The following is a 22,635-nucleotide window of genomic DNA, read 5'->3' as shown; positions in this document are numbered from 1 at the left end:
GTATTTATTTTTGTGGAGCATGGGAAATACGCAAGGCTCTTTATGTTGGTCGGGTGTGCATTTCTGATCATGCCGAATCATCCTTTCTAGAAACCAAATCGCACCAGGAAGCAGAGTGAGCCCCTGTGCTTTTCAGTTGCCCAGTGGGACACGTGGGAGGTGAAGTGGCTCGAAGCCCAGAGAATGATCAGGGGTAGCTCAGCTGAAATGAGAAGCCCACCCAAGTGGCCCTGCACATACCCAACTGCTCCTCCCTGGCGCAGCCCTGTCCCTGGGCCCTGAAGCCCTCCCTGTCGGCCGTGACAGTCCCCCTGCCCCTTCTCTCTTTCCCTCCACTGTTCCCTGTGCCTCCCTTTGTTTCATGCCATTCATCCCGTGCACAGAAGAAACCCACTCTTCCTGTAATTCATCTTTTCAGCAAGTATCCATAGTGACTTGCTTTCAGTTTCAGAAGTGGCCAGTGGGCTTGGTTTATGTTTCCTCTCAACACCCTGAGGCTACAGTCTTGGTGAGCTGCGGCATGGACTTCAGCACTGGGGCTGGGGGGACGGGGGGGCCTCATAAACACCTGACCCACTGAGCGATTCCCCATTGAGCTCTGCCTTCCTCCTACCTCATTCAGATCCACAGCCTGACTGCTGCTGTCTGGGCCACCTGCCCGAACCTGGGGCCTCTGACCCCAGCTGGGACCAGGACCCCAGGACTAAAGCTGCCTGGAGGGGACCTTTCTGCTTGTGCCGTCCACTTGGCCGCTGTGCCCAGGGTCACCCATTACCACCAGGAGCTTCTGATGCCAGGGGATGATTTTCAAGTTCAGGCATGCCACCGAAGCCACTGAGCTCTTGTTACAGTTTCAGATCTGAAGAGAGTGGGAAATTCAAGGAGAGTTTCAGAAAATCTGATTGCAAGTCTAACTCTGTCGACAGCTAGTCCTGTTTCACCACACTTCTCCCGGTCTTGGTTTCCCCATTTGCCAAGTGAGGAAGGAGGTCTAGATGATCTCTAGAGCCCCTTGCTATTTCGCAGACGCTCAGATTCTAAGTATGTATGTTTCCTACTCAGAGTCACCCAATCCCTGCGTTTGTTTATTTATCCATGCAATGAGCATTTATTAAGTGCCTAGTAGGTGCAAGGCACTGTGGGGAATAGTGATGAATAAGGCATGTGACGAAAAGCAGTTGTCCAATTTATCTCGGATAATCATAATTTGAATTTGGTCTAACAGCACAGAAGCTCTCTTTTTGTCTCTTTTCTCATTTCCCTTCCAAGATTGTGTTAAGAGGCCAACTCCCCGTTCTAATGCTCTCTTCCTATGGTACTGGTGACAGAGGCAAAGAAAGAGAACATGATTTACATTAACCTAAGCCCAGAAGAAGGTCTGTCAAGGAAATAATTGCCACTTCCTCACCAACTCCCCCATCCATTTATACGCAGACGAGAGAGAGAGAGACCGAAGACTGGCAGTTGGCATGTGCTCCATCGAGGTGGGTCCCATCAGCTCTGTGTCCCTAGTGCACCAGGCAGGGCCAGGTTTTGCCTTCAGTTCCCACAAGACGAGTTGCATGGCTTCAGTGGTGTCCAAAAGCACAGCCACACCACCCAGGGTAACAGGCCACTGGGCCCTCCCCTCTGGTGGGTGTTTAAGAGAATGTTCTTCAGGAGCAAAAGAGAAATCACAAACTGAATGAATGAAAGTATCCAAATTTCTATTAATCAGTGTTACATGATGTATGTTGGACAGATATATATATGTTTTAAAGTAATAATTTTGTATATATTTTAAATAAAGTATTATTGCTCTTTCAGTGTATAAGACTATGTTCTTACCAAAATTAGCACCAAGCCCATGAAGAGTAAGCCGAGAATCTGCTGTCTAACACCTCCTAGGACAAAACCACTTCAGGAAAACTAGAACCTCGACGTTACTAACCAAGCTGGAATGACCACAGGAATGACAGTGGGGAGACTATTTGAACAATGGGGGTCACAACCGGGTCCCCTACTTTTTTTTTTAAGATTTTATTTATTTATTTGAGAAAGAGAGAATGAGAGAGAGCACATGAGAGGGGGGAGGGTCAGAGGGAGAAGCAGACTGCCTGCCGAGCAGGGAGCCCGATGCGGGACTCGATCCAGGGACTCCAAGATCATGACCTGAGCCGAAGGCAGTCGCTTAACCAATTGAGCCACCCAGGCACCCGGGGTCGCCCACTTTTAAAAACAATCATGGCCGCACTAAGTAACTCCAGCCAGTTAGTCTTCACCTCTGACTTCCGATCCGTCACCTTCAGAATTCTCTCCAGCCTCACCAAACCTATAATGAACTTTGCTTTCCTGAGACAATGCATGACTACTAAGTTCTTATCTCCTTCCCTGAGGTCTGCAGGGAAAGTGGTGCTTGTTGGCTTTTGGTTTATGTCTTCTCTTTAGCCCTAGGGCACCTGAATTATTTTCTGTGGGGCCTGGGCAGCAACGATGGTAATAACTGTTCCAGAAGCTCCTTGGGAGAGCCTTGCTTCAGAAAATGAGACACAAATAAGCCTCAGAAGTGTCATCCTAATTATGACTACCCCTAAAAATCCACTACCTTTTTGTCTTGGATCTTGATCCCTGTTGCTGGGGTGAGATGAAAGCAGTTTCTCTAGGACATTCTGACAACCAAGCCGAGCAACAAAATTCTAGACCAATTCCTACTTTGCTATCTCCCCAACGTGAATTACAGCACATGTTGCTTTGGACTAAAAACCCCACTATGGGGGCGCCTGGATGGCTCAGTGGATTAAGCGTCTACCTTTGGCTCAGGTCATGATCTCATGGCCTGGGATTGAGCCCTGAGTCAGGTTCCCTGCTCAGCGGGGAGTCTGCTTCTCCCTCTTCCTCTGTCCCTCCCCTGGCTCATGCGCTCTCCCTCTCTAATTAAAAAAAACCAAAAAACAAAAAACCACCATGTTAAGTATTTCCTACATTGCTCTGCTTGCCTCAGCAGATAGTGATGGGGGGGATATGGGCTGTGTCCAAAAGCAGTGAGGCCCTGAACCTCTGAAGTTGGGGGTCAGGTTGGAAGCACATGGGCAGTGGAGGGGAAGGACATGTGTTCTGGAAGGGGACAGGCCAAGCCCCAGGGCCACCTTGTTCTCTGTGTGATCCTGGGCAAGCCACGGAGCATTTGTGCACTTGAGCGTCCTCACCTCATAAATGGCAGAACTCCTCCAGCCAAGGGGGGGGGGGCCCGCAAAGAATAAAGGAAATAGTGTGTTTAAAGGATCTAGTGCAGGCCTGGTCCATGGTAGAGGCTGATTATATGGGAGCAATAATGGTCACAGTTGTACTGCCAGCTTGCTTTATGGCTAAGGTCTGTCCTTTATGGGCAAGGGTACAAATATGTTTCAGAGACTGGCTGTCCAGGCCATATCCTAAGATTTTAGGGTTCAGCTGACAAGAATGCAGCATCCATGGAAGCCGGGAGCATGGGTTTGATGTCAAAGAGCAAACTTCTTGGGGGTGCCTGGGTGGCTCAGTCAATTAAGCATCCAACTCTTGATTTGGGCTAAGGTCGTGATCTCAAGGTCATTGGATCAAGCCACACGTTGGGCTCTGCTTGAGGTTCTCTCTCTCCCTCTCCCTCTGCTCCTACCACTCTCACTCTCTTTCTTTCTCAATCAATCAATAAAATCTTTACAACAGTAAGCTTGTTTCCTTCTTATTGAGGTCCACGTCAGCTAGGTGGGCTCTCTGCTCATGGGGTTGCTCAACTCAGGTTGCTTTCATCCAGTTTCCCATTAACTTTCCAGGGCACTATCTTCATCTTTGTGGTGAATTTTGGCTGCAGCCAGGGCTGTGTTTGGCTCCTGAGGAAAGGAACGGTGGCGTAAGACACACCCACACTCCCCTGGTCTTCGGCAGCCAAGAGCCAAGTCACATGACCTCACAGTCAGCTTGCAAAGGGGGCTGGGAAATGGAGTCCCTAGATGGGGGACCCTGGGCCCAGCTACAGCTTTCTTAGCATGGAAGAGGAGAGAAAGATTTGGTGGATTCCCAGCAGTTGCTGCCAAAATACCACATGATTTTGAAAAACAAGGGATCCTAGCAGACATACCAATTCTGAAATGCTAAGCACACATTTCATAAGTGAGGCTTTGCTCACTGTAGAATAAACACACCTCTATCCCATCAACCCAAGAGGGATGCCTCTCCACCTCTAGCCCTCAACATACAGGGACCTACATCCACAGAGAAAAACTGCTCACATTTATGCCTGGGCTAAGGAGATAAAGCTGCCACATTTAATCTTTTAGATGCAGAAGGGAAAATTTGCAGTCACAAAGAAATGAATTTGGCCTGGATAAAAAGAAAAATTACTATTTAAAACAACAAACAGTCAACAGTGATTGAGACCAACTCTGCCCAAGAATTTAATTATGTTCAAGGCAAGAGTATAATTTCAAAGTCTTGCCTATGGTACGGTGGAGACTGGTTGCCCATGGCAAGGTGGACCACCAGGGAATGTGGGAGGGGGCTCGGCCAGGCTGAGGCAATTTAACTATTCATGAAAAGGGAGGGCCTGGGGCCCCCAGCTGGGAGGTTGACATCTAGATTCTGCAAGAATAAAGAGGTTTGAATGCAAAAGCATGGGTGTGTGTGTGGGTGTGTGTGTGTGTGTGTGCGCGTGCATGTGCATCCGCGTTATTTCGGACAGGCGTCCAAGCTTACTTTCGCAGACAGTCCCAGCCTACCCTCTGCTCTCTTGTCTTTCATCCTTGAGAAGCAGGGGACAAGGTGTTCTAGGAACAAGAGGGATGCCTGAGATTGCCTGGCTCAGAGAGCCAACCAGGAGGGGCTGTGGCACTGACAGATTTTTTTTTTTTTCTAATTAGTCTGATAGGAACAGAAAAAACTTACCTGTGTAACCAGAACTTTACCTTTTTTTGTGATCACAAATCTGAGGACACTGATAAGCCAGTTCAGCCTTCTGAGGTGCTCCCCAAGGCCCGGGTAGGTAGAACAGATCCCTCGCACTGGATCTGTGCGTTCCACCCTCTAGCAACTGCTATCCCTTTGCCAATCATTGCAGTTGAGGGGAAAATTAGCCAAGCTCACTTTTGGAAGCACTTATTTTTTAAAAGATTTTATTTATTTATTTGAGAGAGAGAACAAGCAGAGCAGAGAGGCAGAGGGAGAAGCAGAGGCAGAGGGAGAAGCAGGCTCCTTGCTGAGTGGGGAGCCTGGACGCTTGGGCTCCATCCCAGGGATCCAGGATCATGGCCTGAGCTGAAGGCAGACGCTCAACCGACTGAGCCACCCAGGTGCCCCTGAAGTTTAGATTTAGATTCTGTAAAATAATGGTATATTCTCCATCCTTATGAATGAATGTTCTCTAATCTTAAGAAAAGTTGTAAAGAGCAGGGCGCCTGCGTGGCTCAGTCAGTTAAGCATCTGACTCTTGATTTCAGCTTGGGTCATGATCTCAAGGTTGTGAGATTGAGCCCCAAATCAGGCTCTGCGCTGGACATGGGACCTGCTTAAGATTCTCCCTCTCCCCCTCCCTCTCCCCCTCCCTCTCTCCCTCCACTCTTGCTCACTCTTTCTCTCAAAAAAAAAAAAAAAAAAGTTGTAAAGATCCTATCTACTCATTTTTTCAATTATAGATTTTTTAATTATAATTTGCTGCTTATAAAAATGAAAACAATAATTGGATTTTTTAACCCCAACACAAAGATAATTAAACATTTTCTAAACTTTCATAATAAAAAGCCACAATTGTATTTATATGTAAGAAATATAAAAAAAATGGACATTTTCTTTTGCAAAGTTCGGATCATGCTACACCACACCACAACTTCATAGACTACTTTTTGTTTTGTTTTGTTTTTCATTTTGTTTTTTTTTTTTTTTCCAAAGCGTTTTCTGGTGGTTGAAAGTCTTCCATTGTGTGGATGCACCACAAGCTAAGTAATTGAAGTACTCTCTGGCTTTTTGTGTATTTTTTTTTCATTTTTCATCATTTTTTAAAAATGCTGTAATGAACATCCTTGGCATTTTCTCTGCCGAGAAATTTTATATATAATTTTTTCTAAGAAAGCCTGTGGAAATTTATTCTCTCACCAGTTATACTTAAGAATTACCAACAACTTGGGGCACCTGGGTGGCTCAGTCGTTAAGCGTCTGCCTTTGGCTCAGGTCATGATCCCAGGGTCCTGGGATCGAGCCCCGCATCGGGCTCCCTGCTCCGTGGGAAGCCTGCTTCTTCCTCTCCCGCTCCCCCTGCTTGTGTTCCCTCTCTCGCTGTGTCTCTCTCTGTCAAATAAATAAAATCTTTAAAAATAAAAAAAAAAAAAAAGAATTACCAACAACTTGAGGGGTACCTGGGTGGCTCAGTTGGTTAAGCATCTGTCTTTGGCTCAGGTTATGATCCCAGAGTCCTGGGATCGAGCCCCACATAGGGCTCCCCACTCAGTGGAGAGTCTGCTTGTCCCTCTTCCTCTGCCCCTTCCCCTTCTGCTCATGCTCTGTCTCTCCCTTCCTCTTTCTCTCAAATAAATAAATAGAAATCTTTTAAAAAAAAATTACCAACAACTTGAGAAAGTGTATGGGCAGGTCATGAAGCACTTCCTGTGAACCACCAATGGGCTGGGCTCTCTGCCCACAAGTCGGGCAGAGCCTCCTTTGGGCCTCAGTGGGATCATGAGTTGGGGCATCGAGGTAGCTGGGGGAGAAAACAGGCAGCCATTGTGACCAAGGAGGCATTATACAATAGTTCCGCAGTTTTGCAAAAGCTAAGGCCATTTAATATATATTCACTGATTACATACAGAATGAGTCACAGAAATAACCGTTAAAGATATTACACCTCTCCAGAAACCAATTTGGGCTGAGAGGATTATTTGTGGCAACTGCAGGCCAGCTGGAGTCAGCCAGCCCTTGGGAACAGAGCAGAAGTCCGGCTGGCGGGCTGGGCCTCGGAAGCGTTTCCAGACCATTCTATTTTCCGTGTCTCATGCTTCTGCGAATCTGAGGCAACCTTTTCTACCCTGCTGTTCAAAGCGTATTAAGTATTTAAGTTCAATTCTCTGACCTGGGAAGCAGAGTAGACTATAATTGTGGCGGCGCTGGTGGCCTCATCCAAAGGATGTATTAACCACTTCTCTTATTTTCTGTCTTCCGATGCTTTGACATTGTGGCCTTGCCACCCGTGAAGAGAATGCCACCCCCAGGGCTAGCTAACTCCTGGAGAGAGCATACAGCTCGCCTACCAGCGCATCGCATAAATACTAAACCCCGATCCAGGGCCCACACCCCACCACCTCGTCTGAGGCTCCCACACTCCCAGCCACTGTCCACCTCCCCTGCTGGGGAGGGGGGCCTGGGACCAGACAACCAGGGACAGCCTCGACTCACACCACAACCTGCTGAAATCATGCAAACTACCCACCCCTAAGCCCGTTTCCCCTGCCTCACCCATTCCTTCCCGAGGAAACCACAAGAAAGACTCTTGCCCACACTACCCACCCTCTCCCTGTGCATCCCAACTCCCCCCGCCCCAGGATTCCTTGTGCGGGTCCCTGTGGCATGGCCCCTCCTCTTGGCACCTGAGTATAAAAACTATCTTTTCAAAAGCAATCATCTCCTGGTCTGCTAGCTTTCCTGTACCTCAACTTGTCTATTAATACACTACATTTTAAAGCAAAGGATTCTCCAAATAAACTGGCTAACACAGTTTGTATTGTGTCTTTCTGGCGGGGGTAGGGGGGTCCTTTTCCATATCATTCAAAACTATGTAAAGATCAAGAGGCAAAATCCTAGATGCAGCTGTTGGCCGTGGTTGCCCTGGCGTGTGGGGACAGCGGGTCATTCCACAGCACAAACACTTGTGTTTTGTCTTCTGCTGAGAAGCAGGCTGAAGCCTCAGCCCCCAGCCTCATCTGTCACCACCCCTTGCCTGCTCTCCAGGCTGCAGTCAGACTGAGTCTCTACCATCCTACCCGCCTCCGGGCTGGACTCTGCTGGTCCCTCTGCCAGGAGCACCTCCTTTCCACCCGAGGGCTCCTTGTCTGTGCCGTGGGTATACTCTTGGCATTTGTCCCACCGTGCTGTCATTATCTCTAGGGTGAGCTCTAGCAGGGCCGAGACCAGATGTATCTTTTTCAATGTTTTTTGTTTAAAGGTTTATTTATTTGAGAAAGAGAGGGAGCACACGCATGTGAGCGGGGGAAGGGGTAGAGAGAGGGGGAGACAAGCAGATTCCCTGCTGAGCGCTGAGCCCATACGCAGGGCTTGATCCCAGGACGCTGAGATCATGACCTGAGCCGAAACCAACAGTCGGACGCTCCATCGATTGAGCCACCCAGGTGCCCCTTTTCCACCGTTTTATCCACAGAATTTAGCACAATACCTGGCACTGTAGCAGTCTCTAACCTATGGATGATTGACTATATGACTCCATGAAAGCATGAACCGAAACAGGAAAACCGCACTAAATTGGCATTAAATACAGTTCCTGGTAACCTGAGTCCTTTAGCTCCTCCGCTGCCTTCCTCTACGGCCAGGTTGATTCTATTTCTGCAGTTGCTTGAACATGATAGTACCGTGGGCGAGTCACCGCGGCAGTAGCTGCCCCAGGAGGGGCCGTGGGCGCTCCGCACGGACGACGGTGCTGGACAGCTCCCGCGCACAGAGCCGGCCGTCCTCCCGTCCACTGGGTGTGCATCCAGGCCCAGCCCTGGCGGGTTGGGAATAGCTGACCTTCCCTGTCAGCTGTGAGGAAGCAGCTCATCTTCTCGTATTGCCATAAACACGAGTATCTGGAAATTTTATCAGTAGGTGCACAAATCGGAACCTGGCTTAGCACCTGCACGTTGCCACCATTCAGCTGCACGGACTGCTGTCCCGGGAGCAGTCTCAACGTCCCTCCCCCTGTAGCGACATAACCTTTGCTGTGCATTGCCCAGAACAGAGGTCTGCAGTGCAGGTGCACAAACCTGCCGGAATTCCCCAGCCCCAAGACTCCTCATGGCGGCAGAAGGAGTTTGACTGAAGGAAACAGACTGGTTGCCATTTGCTGTGGTAGTTTCGCTGCTGTCCATGTGCGGAAGAAGTAGGCAATAACAGCCCGCACCACCCCAGACCCCAACACTTAATACACACGCTGGCCACACTGCCCGCTGTCACGTTCTTGCTCCCCCAGGGGAGCGAGGAGGAGAATGCCCCCTTCCTACCCAGCACTCGGCGTCATCAGGCTCCACACTCCCAGGACCTCCTGAAAGCATACTATCTGGGGCAAGGGCCTAAGAAGGGGCATGACCAGGGGCCTGGGGGCAGGCATACCTCCTTCCTCCCTGACGTTCCAGAGGCTTGTGTAAAGAGGGCTTGGAAAAACCGTGGATAACGTGCACACCTTCATTCGGAGGCCTGCTAGGGAAACCCCCATACCCCCACTCGATGACTCTGGCATAGGCTCCGACCTGTAGGGAAGCTGCCCGCTTGGGCCACTTTCTCATATAACCTAGTCTCATATAAGCGAGACTAGCTTATATGAGCTTTCTGTGGACCCCTGCAGATGACACCTCATGATGGGGAAAGCTTTGTGTCTTTCCTTGTTGACAAGGTCTGTGCTGATTTTGAACCCATTTTCAAAGGGCCCTGATAAGGCCGTCTGTAAGCTCTGTTTGTGGGTCTGTTTAACCCAGTGGGAGAGATTAGGACAATAAATGATGACTTTTCGATGGTTGGTATAGGGTTGTATCTTACATGTTGATAAGAATATATAAAGTAGCAATTCTAATTTTATATAAAATACATATCAGCAGATGGGTCTATGTAAGCACACTTTGTGTAACTAAATATGCTATATAAAAGCTATGAAAGTGAGTATTACTCAGCCTTAAAAAGGAAGGAGATACCGACATATGCTACATGGGTGAATTTTGAGGACATTATGCTGAGTGCAATAAACCAGTCACAAAACGACAAATACTGTGACTTATAGAAGGTCCCTAGTAGTCCAGTTCATAGAGCCAGAAAGTAGAATGGGGGTTCTGAGGAGCTGGGGGAAAGGGTGGGGAGGTAGTGTTTAATGGGCACAGAATCGCAGTTTGGGAAGAGGAAAGAGTTCTGGAGATAGTGGTGAGGGAACTATGAAGGTACTTAGTGCCACTGAACTTACAATGAAAAATAATCAGTTAAAATGGCCAATTTTGTTAGTATATTTTATAATAAAAAAATCCATGGAAATGGCAAGCAGACTAACACACAGAAAATATATTTACATGCAGCCATGTTAGTACTATGGTAACTTTTTTTTTTGACAGAAAACGGAGTCTGACTATCCCTCATATAAGAAAAGGGAACAGAGTCTTGTAAATTAAGTGAAAGCACAGAAAATTCAAATACCTTTAGACATGTACAACAACTGGGGAAATGCTAATTCTAAAGAAAGCAAAAGTTTAGCGTTTTGGTTTATTCGTAAGCTGAAGTCAACAGTTGACGGGTCAATCAGCAATGTATTGAAAAACACTTTAGAATGGCTGTGGGGGCTGATACGGTGCTGACAGCAGAGGTGGGAGGGGTGGGGGCAGCCCCACTATGCTAATTTTATGGTGCACACTAGGTGCTCAGGTAAATCACTGACATGTGTGGATAAAAGAGGTAGAGGCTAGGATGGGTCAGAGGGGTACCAATGGTGCCATGTGCTGTGTATCAACAAAGCTCACAAAGCAAATCAGATGAGGCTGGGTCTCTGCCTCCCCAGCTCAACTGGGGACACCAACGAAAAACTGGTCAAGTGAGACAAATGGAAAACATTCGCTAGAGGAAGATGACCCTAACAGTGAAGGACTGTGGGAGAGAGCTTGGGCACGGCCTGAGACCCACGATCCTCTGGGGCAGCATTTGGTCTCAAAGGCTGGACCACACCCACTCCACTCCTCTGCACTGATTTCCTGAAGGGTCCTCAGATACCACGAAGCTCCAGCTCCAGCCTACAGAGGACACCACCCAAGGTCTAGGGGATGGGACTGGCCCAGGCCCCCTGCTGAGTGTGTCAGCCCGACGAGACCTAGGCTCCCCGCGTCTAGTGGGGACACGTTCCTTCTCTCTCCTGGCCTGTTGAGTCGCATGTGGTGCTTCTGAGCCCCTGCTTGCTACATGTCTCATTTAACTAATTTACAGCTCTGGACTGCAGGCTGAATTATAGCTATTTGTTTCCCTTTCCTGGCTGCCAGCTAAAGAAAGCAGGCTTCATTAATTCCAGTGCTTATCACTGAACAAGGTATTAACAAGCTTTTAGATGGTGCTCCAGCCATTTAGCGTTCTTGAGGTGAAAGGGCCCCTGGTCCATATGGTCTAGATTCTTGTACATTTTCATTTCAGACGCTAAGGCTGACAGATCTGCTAGGAGCAAATGGGGTGTTAGTCGGTATCTAATTAATCTAACATGAGTCACAGCCCATTTCATGGAGTCAGGCCCCAGTCTTTGCTTCTACCAACAGTCACATTCAGGACATCAATTTACACTCTTTTTCTCTCTCAGCGACTTGGCCTTGTAATATTCTCGTAGGCCGTGTGACTCTATCACTTTTCCCTTTCTAGTCAGGTTTATAAGCCTAAGCACCCATTCATTCATTCAGAGAGAGCATGTGAGCAGGGTGGGGAGGGGCAGAGGGAGAGGCACAGAGAGGATCCCAAGCAGGATCCCCATCCAGGTGGAGCCCAACGTGGAGCTAGGTCTCACGACCTTGAGATCATGACCTGAGCCAAAATCGAGTTGGATGCTTAACTGACTGAGCACCCCCCTTTTAATCTTTAATATGCTAACGAGGCACAGGAATATAATACAGAATAAGAAAAGGATATTAAACTCGTTGCTTTGTGACTTTCTGAAAACGGCAACACCGCTGTGTGAATACTCCAGTCCACCCTGGGATGGTTGCTGGTTTTAGTGGCTGGCGAAGCACCAGGAGGGGAACTCAGCCGGTGGGGACAAGAGCTCTTGGTCTTGTCCTCCCAAGAAAATCACCCCACCAACCTGTGCGTCAGTTCCTGCAACTTGAGATATGGATGCCACCTGACACCTCACCTCTACTATCACCCACGCGCATTTGGAATCCACCAGCCGGACTGGCACGCAGAATAGGGTGAGAGCTGTCAGGGGCTCTCCTGAGGGCTGGCGCAGCGCCCAGAATGAAAAAAGGAACACGGGCACATGCTGGGAAATTCCTTCAACAGCGTTTCTCAAAGACCTCCTATGAACAAGATTCTAAGGGATGAAGTAAAATTTAAAAGGTGAAACAAACAAAGTTCTAGTCCTTGACTATGTTCAGAGTTAGAAATCCAAGGGCCACAGTCCCGCTTAAAGAGCATTTGGCTAAAAGGTGAGGTATGCAAGAAGTGACCAGACATCTCCTCTGCTACAGTCCTTAGGGTACGGCTGATGTGAAGGTAACAGATGTCAAGGAGCACCTTGAGAACATGCAGGAGACACATTCAGAAGTGGAGCATTTAAAATTCAGTAAAGTAAGAACAAAGAATTTAAGGGGCGGCCGATGCACGACGGCTGCAGGTGCTGGGAGGAGCCATGAGGTCCGGGTGAGTAAGTTCCAGAACTCCTACGACTAGGTACTGTGCAGGTGGAAGCCGTCACCTCGCCAAGATGAGTGTTATAGATAAGAAAAATTACAGAAAGAACAAAGAATTAAAAGAATTTTAATAAAATCAACAAGTTTACATTTGTACATCTTGTGTATTTGGAACCCGACCAGGGGTGAAGGATAAAGTTGCAAGGACAAAGGTTTCCACAGGGGAGCAAGCAAAAAGCAAGGGCTACCCTCGTTGTGTGACGGGCATCGGTTTGGTGGTGCGACCCCACGGCCACTCGAGCCGCTCTGGACTCCGGACCTCAGCTAGCACATTTACCAAGCTCGTGGGCATGAGCTCTTCGGCTCTGAGCTCAGGCCCAGTGCTGCACACCCTCCGGGACGCTGCCACAGTAATACCTGACAGGCAACAGCAGAGAAACAGTTCCTAAAATCCAACAGTATCGCCCATAGAATATTAATGCCAACTGGGTTCAGTTCATGCTGTTTTAACTAGAATGGTTACACAGAACTTAATGAGGGGAGGAAAGGGCTGAGCAATGTTCTAATTGTTCTAGTCAACGCCACAGTCACAAAACAGCAGGCCTTTAGAAAGAACCATGTATTTATTTTAAAAATCTGAGTTGCGAAAAGGGCCCATGGGAGTCAGAGAAAGAGGAGAGCAAGGTACGGTTCTGAACACAGGAGACGACTCGACTTTAATCCCCGTCATTCGAAAGGATGACAAACGTTTCAAAAAACTGACCAATGTTCAGAGAGAGCGGAGACTAGTGTCCCCAGGTTAGGAAAGAGCAATCACAAGGCGCTCTCCAGACCACAAAAGGTGGCCGGTGGAACAGTGCTTTCAGCAGTGGGGTCCTGCACACGCTAGGGACTTATTGTCTGAGGGAGAAAGGCAAGCTCGCGACTTGTGATGGTTCCGTGCACGGTAACAGGATCATTCCGCACCAGTCATCCACAGGGTCAACTCACGACCTTGCTTCGACTCCGTCCCCACTGACATAGTATGTGGCTGAGTTACAAGGCGCATTTCTTCATCACTGATTCTTTAGATGGAGACACGGCTAGGGGGAAGTGCAGGGGTGCCTTTGCTTCCTTGGGCCACTTAGAATCACAGGAGGAGGAAGAAGACTGGCCATTATCAGTACAGGAGAGCACTGTTTCGGGAACGGGCCGTGAGATCTTCAGCCCCCGCCCTGTAAGGCTCGGGCTGACGGAGAGAGGCGATATTCCAGGGTCCTCTCCTGCGACACATACAAGCTAGTGCTTGCTTTCCCAGCGTGACGGCAGGGGGTACAGTTCCTAATAGAATCATTAATCCCAGTGAGGAAATTCAAAAGAGGGCAGTGAAGTAAGGATGGCTTCGGCTTCTCCGCGATGTTCGGCAGAAACACAGCGAATCCCCAGTCTGTGGTGAACAAGAGGGACTCCTCCTGTGTGTTCAGGAAACCTCAGAGCAGGCGTGTAAAGTGCTGGGAGGTAAGGCAGCCTGACTGGACTTCCTCGTCGGGGTGCGCAGAAGCGCCCGGCAGGCAAGATGGCGCCTCGTCACAGGCCAGGGCAGCTGTCACCCGCTGCCACAACCCTGACGTGTGACTGGGGGAGGCTAAACCGGCCTCTCGTGAACTTCCGCGTGGCTTGTGCTCATAACGTCTCCCTTTTCATTTCCCGAGGGGTCAGCAAGAGGTACATTTTAACAGGAAAAAAAAAAAAATGTCCCTAACGGATATGACAGATGAAATTCTAAAGCAGAGAAAACGGCAGAGATGACAGAACTTCAAATAATAATTTCTAGTCAGTCGTGTCAATCGTGGAGTTTCAAATGAGCAGGTGGCGGGGCGGGCCGGGCCTGACCGGTGACACCGGGGCCCTCACGTGCCGCAGGCCTGCTGTCTGCCGTCTTGCACGCGGGGCCAGCAGCTTCTCACCTGGGGCTTTAGCACTTTCCAGTGGGTCCTCGACTTCCCCGAGAGGGGGCGCTCGGGGACACAGGGCAGAAGCCGGGAGGGGTTGCGAGCCAGGTGGGAAGTAGGCAAGAACAGAAAGACCTCCCCCAAGGTCAGCCGTTTCTAAGGGCAAAGGCAGAGCCCACGAGGTAATCCCGGAAGCTGCCCCCCGCCCCCCAAGGCCGTGCCCCCACCCTGCCCAGCGAGAGTTCCGACTCTGCCGCGCTGAAGCAAATGTTTCCAGTGCAAATGCGCGTCTGAAGACCAGGGCGCTGGGGTGGGGGGTCCAGCTTGTCTGGACGGCACGCGGAAGGCTCATTTTCCTCTCAAAGTAGACATTTGTTTGGGATTACTGTGCCCCGGGACGGGCGAACCCTGACGTGTGTGTCTCCGGGATTTTCGGCGTACATTCAGGGTGGGGTGGTCAGCAGTTTCACATTGACTGAGGTCTCCCCAGCGCCCAGATGTCACCCCTTGGCCGACACCAGTGCAGCGGCTTTCTGCCCTCTGCACCCAGCAGGCTTGGTAAAGAACTCAGGGTCCCCGTCGCGCCCTCGGCTGGGCCTCTTCAAGTCCGCGCGCCGGGGCCGGGGGGGCTGGGGTTCGTGTGTCTGCTGGCGGCACAATGGGTGTGGACGAGCCCACCATTTGGATATCTAACAAACACAGGCTCACAAAAGGGATTTTGGCACATCTGGCAGAGCTTTTTGTCCGAGAGCTGAACTGAGCTTCCTTTCAACTTCATCTGCAAAAAAAAAAAAAAAAAAGAAAGAAAGAAAGAAACACTGAGGACCCCGTCACCTAGAGTTATACCGGAGCGGACACGCGTTACCCCATGGATTATTATTACTCGTGGAGGAATGCTTTCACATCGACCTCTCAAAACAGAATATTAGAGGCAAAAATAAACAAAAACATCCTGGAGAAGGAAAAAATAATAGTAATAAGAAAATTGTTTTTAAATGCTACAAAACTGCTTTCTTATTTCACAAAAAGTGAAAGCTGCCTGCTTGGCCAAGGCATTTCTACCCAGACCCTCTCCCAAATGTTCTCTGAGCTCTGCGTTTGAGCAAGGCCCGTCGGAAAGTGACGTCATGTCAGAGCGGAGTAAGGCCCTTGCAATGATCCAATTCCCGGGTCCTCCCATTTGCAAACAAGAAAGGTGAGGCACAAATAAGGGACTCCATCAAAGCCATATGGTCGATTAGTGGCACTGTCCTGGCTGGTGTGGGAAACATAACTTCATTTGTTTAAACATCACTAACAAAACCGGATAAACAGGACTACAGTTCTGCAAGTTAAGAAGCCTTTTTGCACAGTTCACTCGTCAGCCCAGGTAAGCCGGCCTACTGGCAGGATCAACCAGCAACTTGGTGAAGTCACCCTGTACTCCTCAGTTTTCCTCAGTCCTTCAACAAACATTTCTTCAACACCTTCGAGACGCCGGGCTTAGCTCTAGGGATACCAAGATAAACAGATGAAGTTCCCTGCCCTCAAAGAACCCAGAGTCGAATAATGATGGGAGATGATGATGGATGTGTGCATGGAATGCGTGGGTGGGCAAAGGAGGGGACTCACCTGCTTGAAAGGATATGAAGGTTTCCCAAAGGAAACAATACTAAGGCTGCGTTTTGAGTAGGCAGTCATCGGGCCCAAAAGGAAACGTTAGTATGTCAGAGGGAACCACAGGTACAAAAGCTGTATGTATGAAACAACAAGTCACATCAGGGAGGTTCCACATGTCCCGGGAAGCAGGGCGAGATGGAGAGGGCCAGGCCGGAGGAGGAGAGATGGGACCTTCCAGGCCTCAACTCCTCCCCTGGAGCGTCAGGAAGGCTTCCATGTAGGAGGGCCACGTCAGGTTCCTGCTCTGGAAAGATCCCTGGGCTGGCTGCATGGAGTGTAAGCCTCAAAGAGAGAAATCTCCAGAAGGGGATATACACTGGGGACTATCGTGGACTGGATGTTTATATCCCCCACCCCCTCCCAAATTCCTATGTTGAAGCTCTGATTTTCAATGGGATGGTATTTGGGGCCTTTGGGAGGTGACTGAGGTTGGATGGGGCCAAGAGGGTGGGGCTCCCGGGATGGGACTGGGGCCATTACAAGGAGAGGAAGAGAAGAGGCCAGGATGTGGAGAAAAGGAACCCTGGTGCACTCTTGGTGGGAATGCAAACTGGTGCAGCCACTGTGTAGAACAGGATGGAGGTTCCTCAAAAAAGCAACAACAGAATTGCCGCACGACCAGGCAATTCCACTTCTGGGTATTTATCTGAAGGAAATGAAAACACTAACTCGAAACACTAACCCCCATGTTCACTGCAGCATGATTCAAAACAGCTAAGACATAAAAACAGCTTAGGTGTCCCTCGATGGATAAAGAAAATGCAGTATATTTATACGGTGGAATGCTATTCAGCCATAAAAAGGAGGAAAATCTTGCCATCTGGGACAACATGGATGGACCTAGAAGGTTACTATGCAAAGTGAAATAAGTGAGACAGAAAGACAAATACTGTGTGATCTCACTAATATGTGGAATCTAAAAAAAAAAGCCCAACTCATAGAAACAGAACAGACTGGTGGCTGCCAGAGACGGGGGGCGCGGGGATGGACAAAATGGGTGCAGGGGGTCGGAAGGTACCACCTTTCGATTATAGAGTAAGTTAAGTCCTGGGGATGTGCCGCAGAGCACGGTGTCTACAGTTAATACCACCGTATTGTATGTTTGAAAGTGGCTAAGAGCGTATATCTCGAGAGTTCTCATCACAGGAAAAAGACCTGTAACTATGTGCTGTGACAGAGGTGAACCAGACATACTGTGACGATCACGTCACCACACGCACAAATACCAAATCATCGTGCTGCACACCTGGGACTGATATAAAAAAAGGAGAAGAGGAAGAGAGACCAGCGCCTGCCCCCTCTCTGCCACGTGAGGACACCAGCGCTGGTGAAAGGCGGCCACGCCGTCTGTGGCACTGGTTCCCGCAGCCCCAGCTCACTCGCCGGGGACTGAGAGTGTGGGGTTCTGAGCTGGCCTGGAATCCACGTCTGGGCTCTTCACGTGCTGCGTGACTTCCCCGGGCCTCAGTGCCCTTCTGTGACATGGGGTAGACACTGCAGGAGACAGCTGAGGTGACGAGCTGACCCGGTGCTGCGGCGTAGGACGCTGCCTGGACCGTCACCCGCGCTCAGGCCGTGCTGGCCTCTCCCAAGCATCGCCGTCTAACAGCGGAGAAGAACGGCGCCCGCCAGCCCCGCTCGCGCCTCTGCTGCCACGTACCTCGGTTTCTAGGTGAGCGGAATCGGGTATTTGAGGTGTTGAAGGTGCAGAGAAAAAAAAACTGACAAGGAATAATTTTCCCCAGGTAACTACCTGAAATAAAACGGCCCCCGAGGGCAGGTGGAGGGGGGGGTCAAGAAGGGCCCGGCTCTCACCTTGTCGTACTTGTAGATCAGGTTTTCAGACCTGGCCAGGCCCAGAGCCACCTGAGCGGTCCTGCGGGCGTGCACGCTGTTCCTGACGGCCCCGGCCAGGAACGGGTGCAGCAGCTGCACCGACCAGGTGCCCGGCAGCAGCGGCAGGACGTGGGCGGCGTCGAAGTCGGCCGCGTGGTGGTTCAGGAGGTCCGTGGCGGCCACGGCCAGCTCGGGCGCGGTGGGGCCAGGCTGGAGGTACATGGCCAGCAGCGTGTGGAAGAGCCGCTGCCGGTACGGCGGGTCCCTGCCCTCCGAGCGCCACAGGCAGTAGTCCTCGGCCGCCGCGAAGTCCCGCAGCTCGTGCACCAGGATGCGCAGGGCCTCCTCGTGCTCCTCCAGCTTCCCGTGCAGGATGGCGCTCTCCATGGGGAGTCCGGCGCCCCGGATTCTATCTGTGCAGCAGCAGCCGGCGGTTAGAGCCAGCCCCAGCTTGCCCCCCACCTCCCCTGTGCTCTCCACTTAAGAAAGGGCAAAGCGCAGCCGGCTACCTCGACGGTTCACACAAGGCTTGCTTGGAGCCCCGTGCTGCAGAGCTGGGCCTTCCCAAAGAGGAAGCCAGTCCCTACTTTTAGGTAGAACCTAACTTCAGAATACACATTTTTAATAATGCTTAGCGACTGAATAAAACAAATGACCTGTCATCTCAACCGGCATGGTGAAACATGAGTATCACGGCTGCAGGCTTCCAATTAATCCAGCATTGTTCCTATTTTCCCAGTATGGGACCTTTCCACTACAGCAGAAAGGCACTTTATTGATTTAAATTCAGCTAACCCTCCCTGGCAAAAAAGTGCAGTGAACCCCTTTATTCCAATTTAAACTATATTTCATGTGAGGGAGTGTGGGTTCGTATTGTTAAAAATCCTGATCTACATTACTTTAAAGCTCTTCTTTTGTTTCTCCTGCAATTTAAGTTTTTCGGCTATAAGGAAAATGACACCACCACAGAAAGATCTGACCAAGACCCTGTCCTTACTGGGCTGGGTCTCACTGGTAGAGGCCCTTTGCTTTTCACTCCCTCTGGAACATAGGAAGATAACGTGAGGTCTTTTCCTACCGTGAAAGATATTCAGAGGACAAGTCCTATTTCGTGGGCCAACATTAATCCTCAGATTACAGGCTTTCTGCCTTTGGAGCCTGACCACACTCAGGCCTGCCGCGAAGGGCCGGTTCCACCGCATATGTCAGCCAGGGCACTAAACACAGAAGCTGCGGCACGCATGCTTGTCATCCTCATAAGGAGCGGTCACCAAGTAATTACTAAGTGGCCACCAGGTTTAAGGCATGGGCGAGGTGCAAAGATGGTAAAGGGAAGGTCACTGCAGTGACCTACACTTTTCACATCGCTCATCTCATTTATAGGAAATTCTCAGCCACCCCGAGGGGACAGGCTGCACAAGAACTGTTATCACAATGTGCCCGGCTGACCACCCCCAAGTCACCTAACGAGGGGAAAGAGCTAGTCCCTGAGTTTCCAGTGTTCTCCCACAGTGCCTTGGCAGACACCCCATTGCCTGCAAGCCCCCCAGTCTGACCTGCAAGCCCAGACTTATCCTTAGTGACCGCTCAGACAGCACCTTCTCCCTGCTCCCTCCCCTCCACCCCGCATGGAGCTCCCATCAGCCCCTACCCACATTCTCATTAAACTGAGGACAAGAACCAAGTCACATCCACCTGTCTATCCTCGCTGCAGTGTCTGATATTCTACATATGCTCAACGACATAAGCTGAGCAAGAGCCCGATCAACAAACCCATGACTAGCATGCGATCTGTATGAAGGGATTTGTAAAGCGTAAAGTATGGCGTAAGTCGGGGGTGACAGTGAAAACATTTAACAGCCAGTACAGCGTGGGCACCAACCACTAAGCATGGACGGCGGCTGGGAGTGACCAGGGGGCTGGACGTTAGCCCTGGTGCAAACATGGGCCAGAAAATAAAAATAAAAATAATTTTTAAAAATAGGACTTATTTCACAAGGTCGTCATGGAAAGCGTGGTAATGCACGCTAAGCATGCTGACCTGGGCCTGGCGTATACAGCCAGTGCTCATTATTCAGATTCTATATTCATGAATTTGCCTGCTTGCCCAAATTCCTGTGTCACCCCCAAATCAGCAGTTATGGTGCTTTTATGATTATTTGCGGACATGGGCAGGGTGGCACAAAATTTGAGCCACCTGCCATGCACGTTCCCAGCCGAGGCCCCGTAAGGCGATCCATGCACAGCCCTCCTCCTGTAAACAGTCCTCTCCGTGGTTTACTTAGTGCCACAATTTTTGCGTTTTTGTGCTTTTTTTGTTGGTGACATTGCCATTTAAAATGGGCCCCAAACACAGTGCTGAGGTGCGGCCTAGTGTTTCCAAGCACAGGCGGGCTGTGCTGTGATGTGCCTTACGGAGAAAACTTTGTGTGTGTCAGCTGAGCTTCCTTCAGGCCTGAGCTAGAGTTCTGCTGGCTCTGAGTTCAATGTTAACCAATCAACAATAATACCTATTAAATAAGGTGTCTTTAAAAAGAAGCACTCATAAAACAAGGTTATGTACTGATCGGTTGATGAAAACGTTGTGATCAGCGGTTTGCAGGAACCTGACCCTCTATTTCTCTGGGAGCAATGTTCAGGGTTCAGTAATTCAGTGCTCGTGGAGACTTTACAGAACATAACTATGGTGAATGATGAGAACTGACTATAGTTAATGGTCAAAAAACAGTGTCAATGCCGTTAAAAAGAAATACATTATTAATTCCAGTAAGAACAAATCTGAAAACTCTATGATGTCAAATACACCAAGAAACTAGCTAATTCTACCAGGTGGGAGCACGGTGCTGCTTTGTGGCGCTTTACACAACACAAAAACCATGGACTCTGCACCCCAAGGAAATGAAAACCAGGCTCCCGTCCAAGATACCCCCCCTTCCTACGGCTCAGGGCTCAGGGCTCCATGACAGCCCTGAGCTGGGACAGCGCTAGCTGGCACAGCCTCGCCCAAACACTGGTGCCGTCAGAAGGAACTGGGATTCAAGCACACCGAAGCCGAATAAGGCAGTTTCAATGAAGGCATGCTCAACAGACACACAGACTTCCAAACCCCCTGGGCAGCTGTGTCATCGGCTAAAGGCCCTGTGTCCGTTTCTAGAGGGTGGAGGCCTGAGAAGCTTCACCCCACCCTCCAGGCTGGCTGATTTTGTGCCAAAAGAGGCTCAAGGAATCCAACCCCCCCGCCGTGGACTCAAGACAAGGAGCTCCGCCAGAGCCTTCATCTGCTCCTCCCCGTCCCTGCTGGGGGCAGCGGGTCAAGGAGAGACCAGTGAGCTGCTCCTCACCTATCAGCAGGTGGACGCGGTACAAATCGGACTTCTGGAGCAGGTGCTGGAGCTTCAGCTGCATCTCCGAGGCTTCCGCAGCCTTGCTGCTGGTGCCGGACTTCCGCCTCAGCACCTCGTCCAGGTAGAGGAGGGCCAGCTGCGTGTGGTACTCTTCCTTCTGTGGGAGACGGGAATCCAAGCGGACAAACAGCGTTTGCAGGCGGGAAGCTGGGCTCCCCCAGCCCGCGGGTGCTCCCGAGACTGGGCTGCGCCGCCGCCGAGGCGAGCCGGGGCAGGGTCTCGGAGGCAGTTAACAGAACACGCTCACTGGATCGACAACATCTCAGAAACCGCAACACAGAGAAGGTAGACTTCAAATCCGTGAGAAAAAATATAAAAAGGTCGCTTCTCCTTTGAGAAGTGAGGGCCCCAGGATTTAGGTATTTTCCAAAAAGGTGCAGTTCTCTCATTTCCCTTAAGGATAATTAACCTGCGATCTCCTTCAGAAACCTCCAGGGCCCTAGACCATCCACAAGTACAGGCTGAGCATCCAGGCGGCAGGGCATTTAAAACACTACATTAGAACATTTAAAACATCTCCATTTAAAACATCACATTAGAACCATCTGCCAACAAGCTTTCTAGTCCGATTCTATCTCCAAAGTCATGGCTGTCATGTGGCAGCCCTCACACGTTAGTCTAAGTTCCGAAGCGCTCACCTGCAGGCTCCTGTCTATGACTAGATGTTCCAGGTACTTGACAAGGGCTTTAGGGTATTTCTTAAGGCAAGTGATTACACTGTCTGGGTTGAAACTGTTCTGCTGTTCATCCAAAGGTCTCTTGGTGAAAACTTGAACTCCAACCTGAAAGAAGAATAGCAATGTAGCTATTACTTTTTTCAAAGACACCACCTTATCTTTATTCTGAGCACTGCCCATTTATGTTTGGGGAAAATCATTGTCCAAAACGTGGGGACACAGAGGGGCGCCTGGGTGGCTCAGTCGGTCAGACATCCAGCTCTTGATTTGGGCTCAGGTCATGACCTGAGTCGTGAGATCGAGCCCTGTGTCCAGCTCCGTGCTCAGCGGGGAGTCTGCTCGAGATTCTCTCCCTCGGCCCCTACCCCACCTCTAAAATAATCTAAAAAAACAAAAAAACAAAAAACAAAAACATGGGGATATAGAAAAACAGTGCAGGGTGGGACACTGACAAAGACCAGAGCATGACACAAAGACAGGAAAGGTGACCTAAACTCTGAAACCTCCTCATCCACCTAGCTGGAATTTCTTCTCAAAGGGTCAGAAATGAAAGAAAGAAACA

General features: G+C 49.9%; 1 protein-coding gene across 8 annotated transcripts in view; it reads right to left on the bottom strand.

The window, feature by feature from the left end:
• Positions 1 to 12,677: 12,677 nt before the first annotated feature.
• The window catches only part of TGFBRAP1 (transforming growth factor beta receptor associated protein 1), a 64,326-nt gene continuing 54,368 nt past the window's right edge, over positions 12,678 to 22,635 (bottom strand). For 2 of the 8 annotated variants that reach the window (XM_036096561.2, XM_078056715.1), the window contains exons 9-12: positions 22,035 to 22,178; positions 21,334 to 21,493; positions 17,972 to 18,405; positions 12,678 to 15,275 (exon numbers count right to left, since the gene is read on the bottom strand). In XM_036096561.2, the coding sequence (XP_035952454.1) occupies positions 15,099 to 15,275; positions 17,972 to 18,405; positions 21,334 to 21,493; positions 22,035 to 22,178 (915 nt within the window). In that variant the 3' untranslated portion in view covers positions 12,678 to 15,098. The other 6 variants (XR_013441890.1, XR_013441892.1, XR_013441891.1 and 3 more) reach the window with 6 other exon arrangements.

The sequence above is a fragment of the Halichoerus grypus genome, chromosome 10 (assembly GCF_964656455.1).
Source record: "Halichoerus grypus chromosome 10, mHalGry1.hap1.1, whole genome shotgun sequence".
Lineage (NCBI taxonomy): Eukaryota > Metazoa > Chordata > Mammalia > Carnivora > Phocidae > Halichoerus > Halichoerus grypus.
Note: the sequence above shows the minus strand (reverse complement) of the source record. Positions and strands in the feature narration are given on the sequence as shown.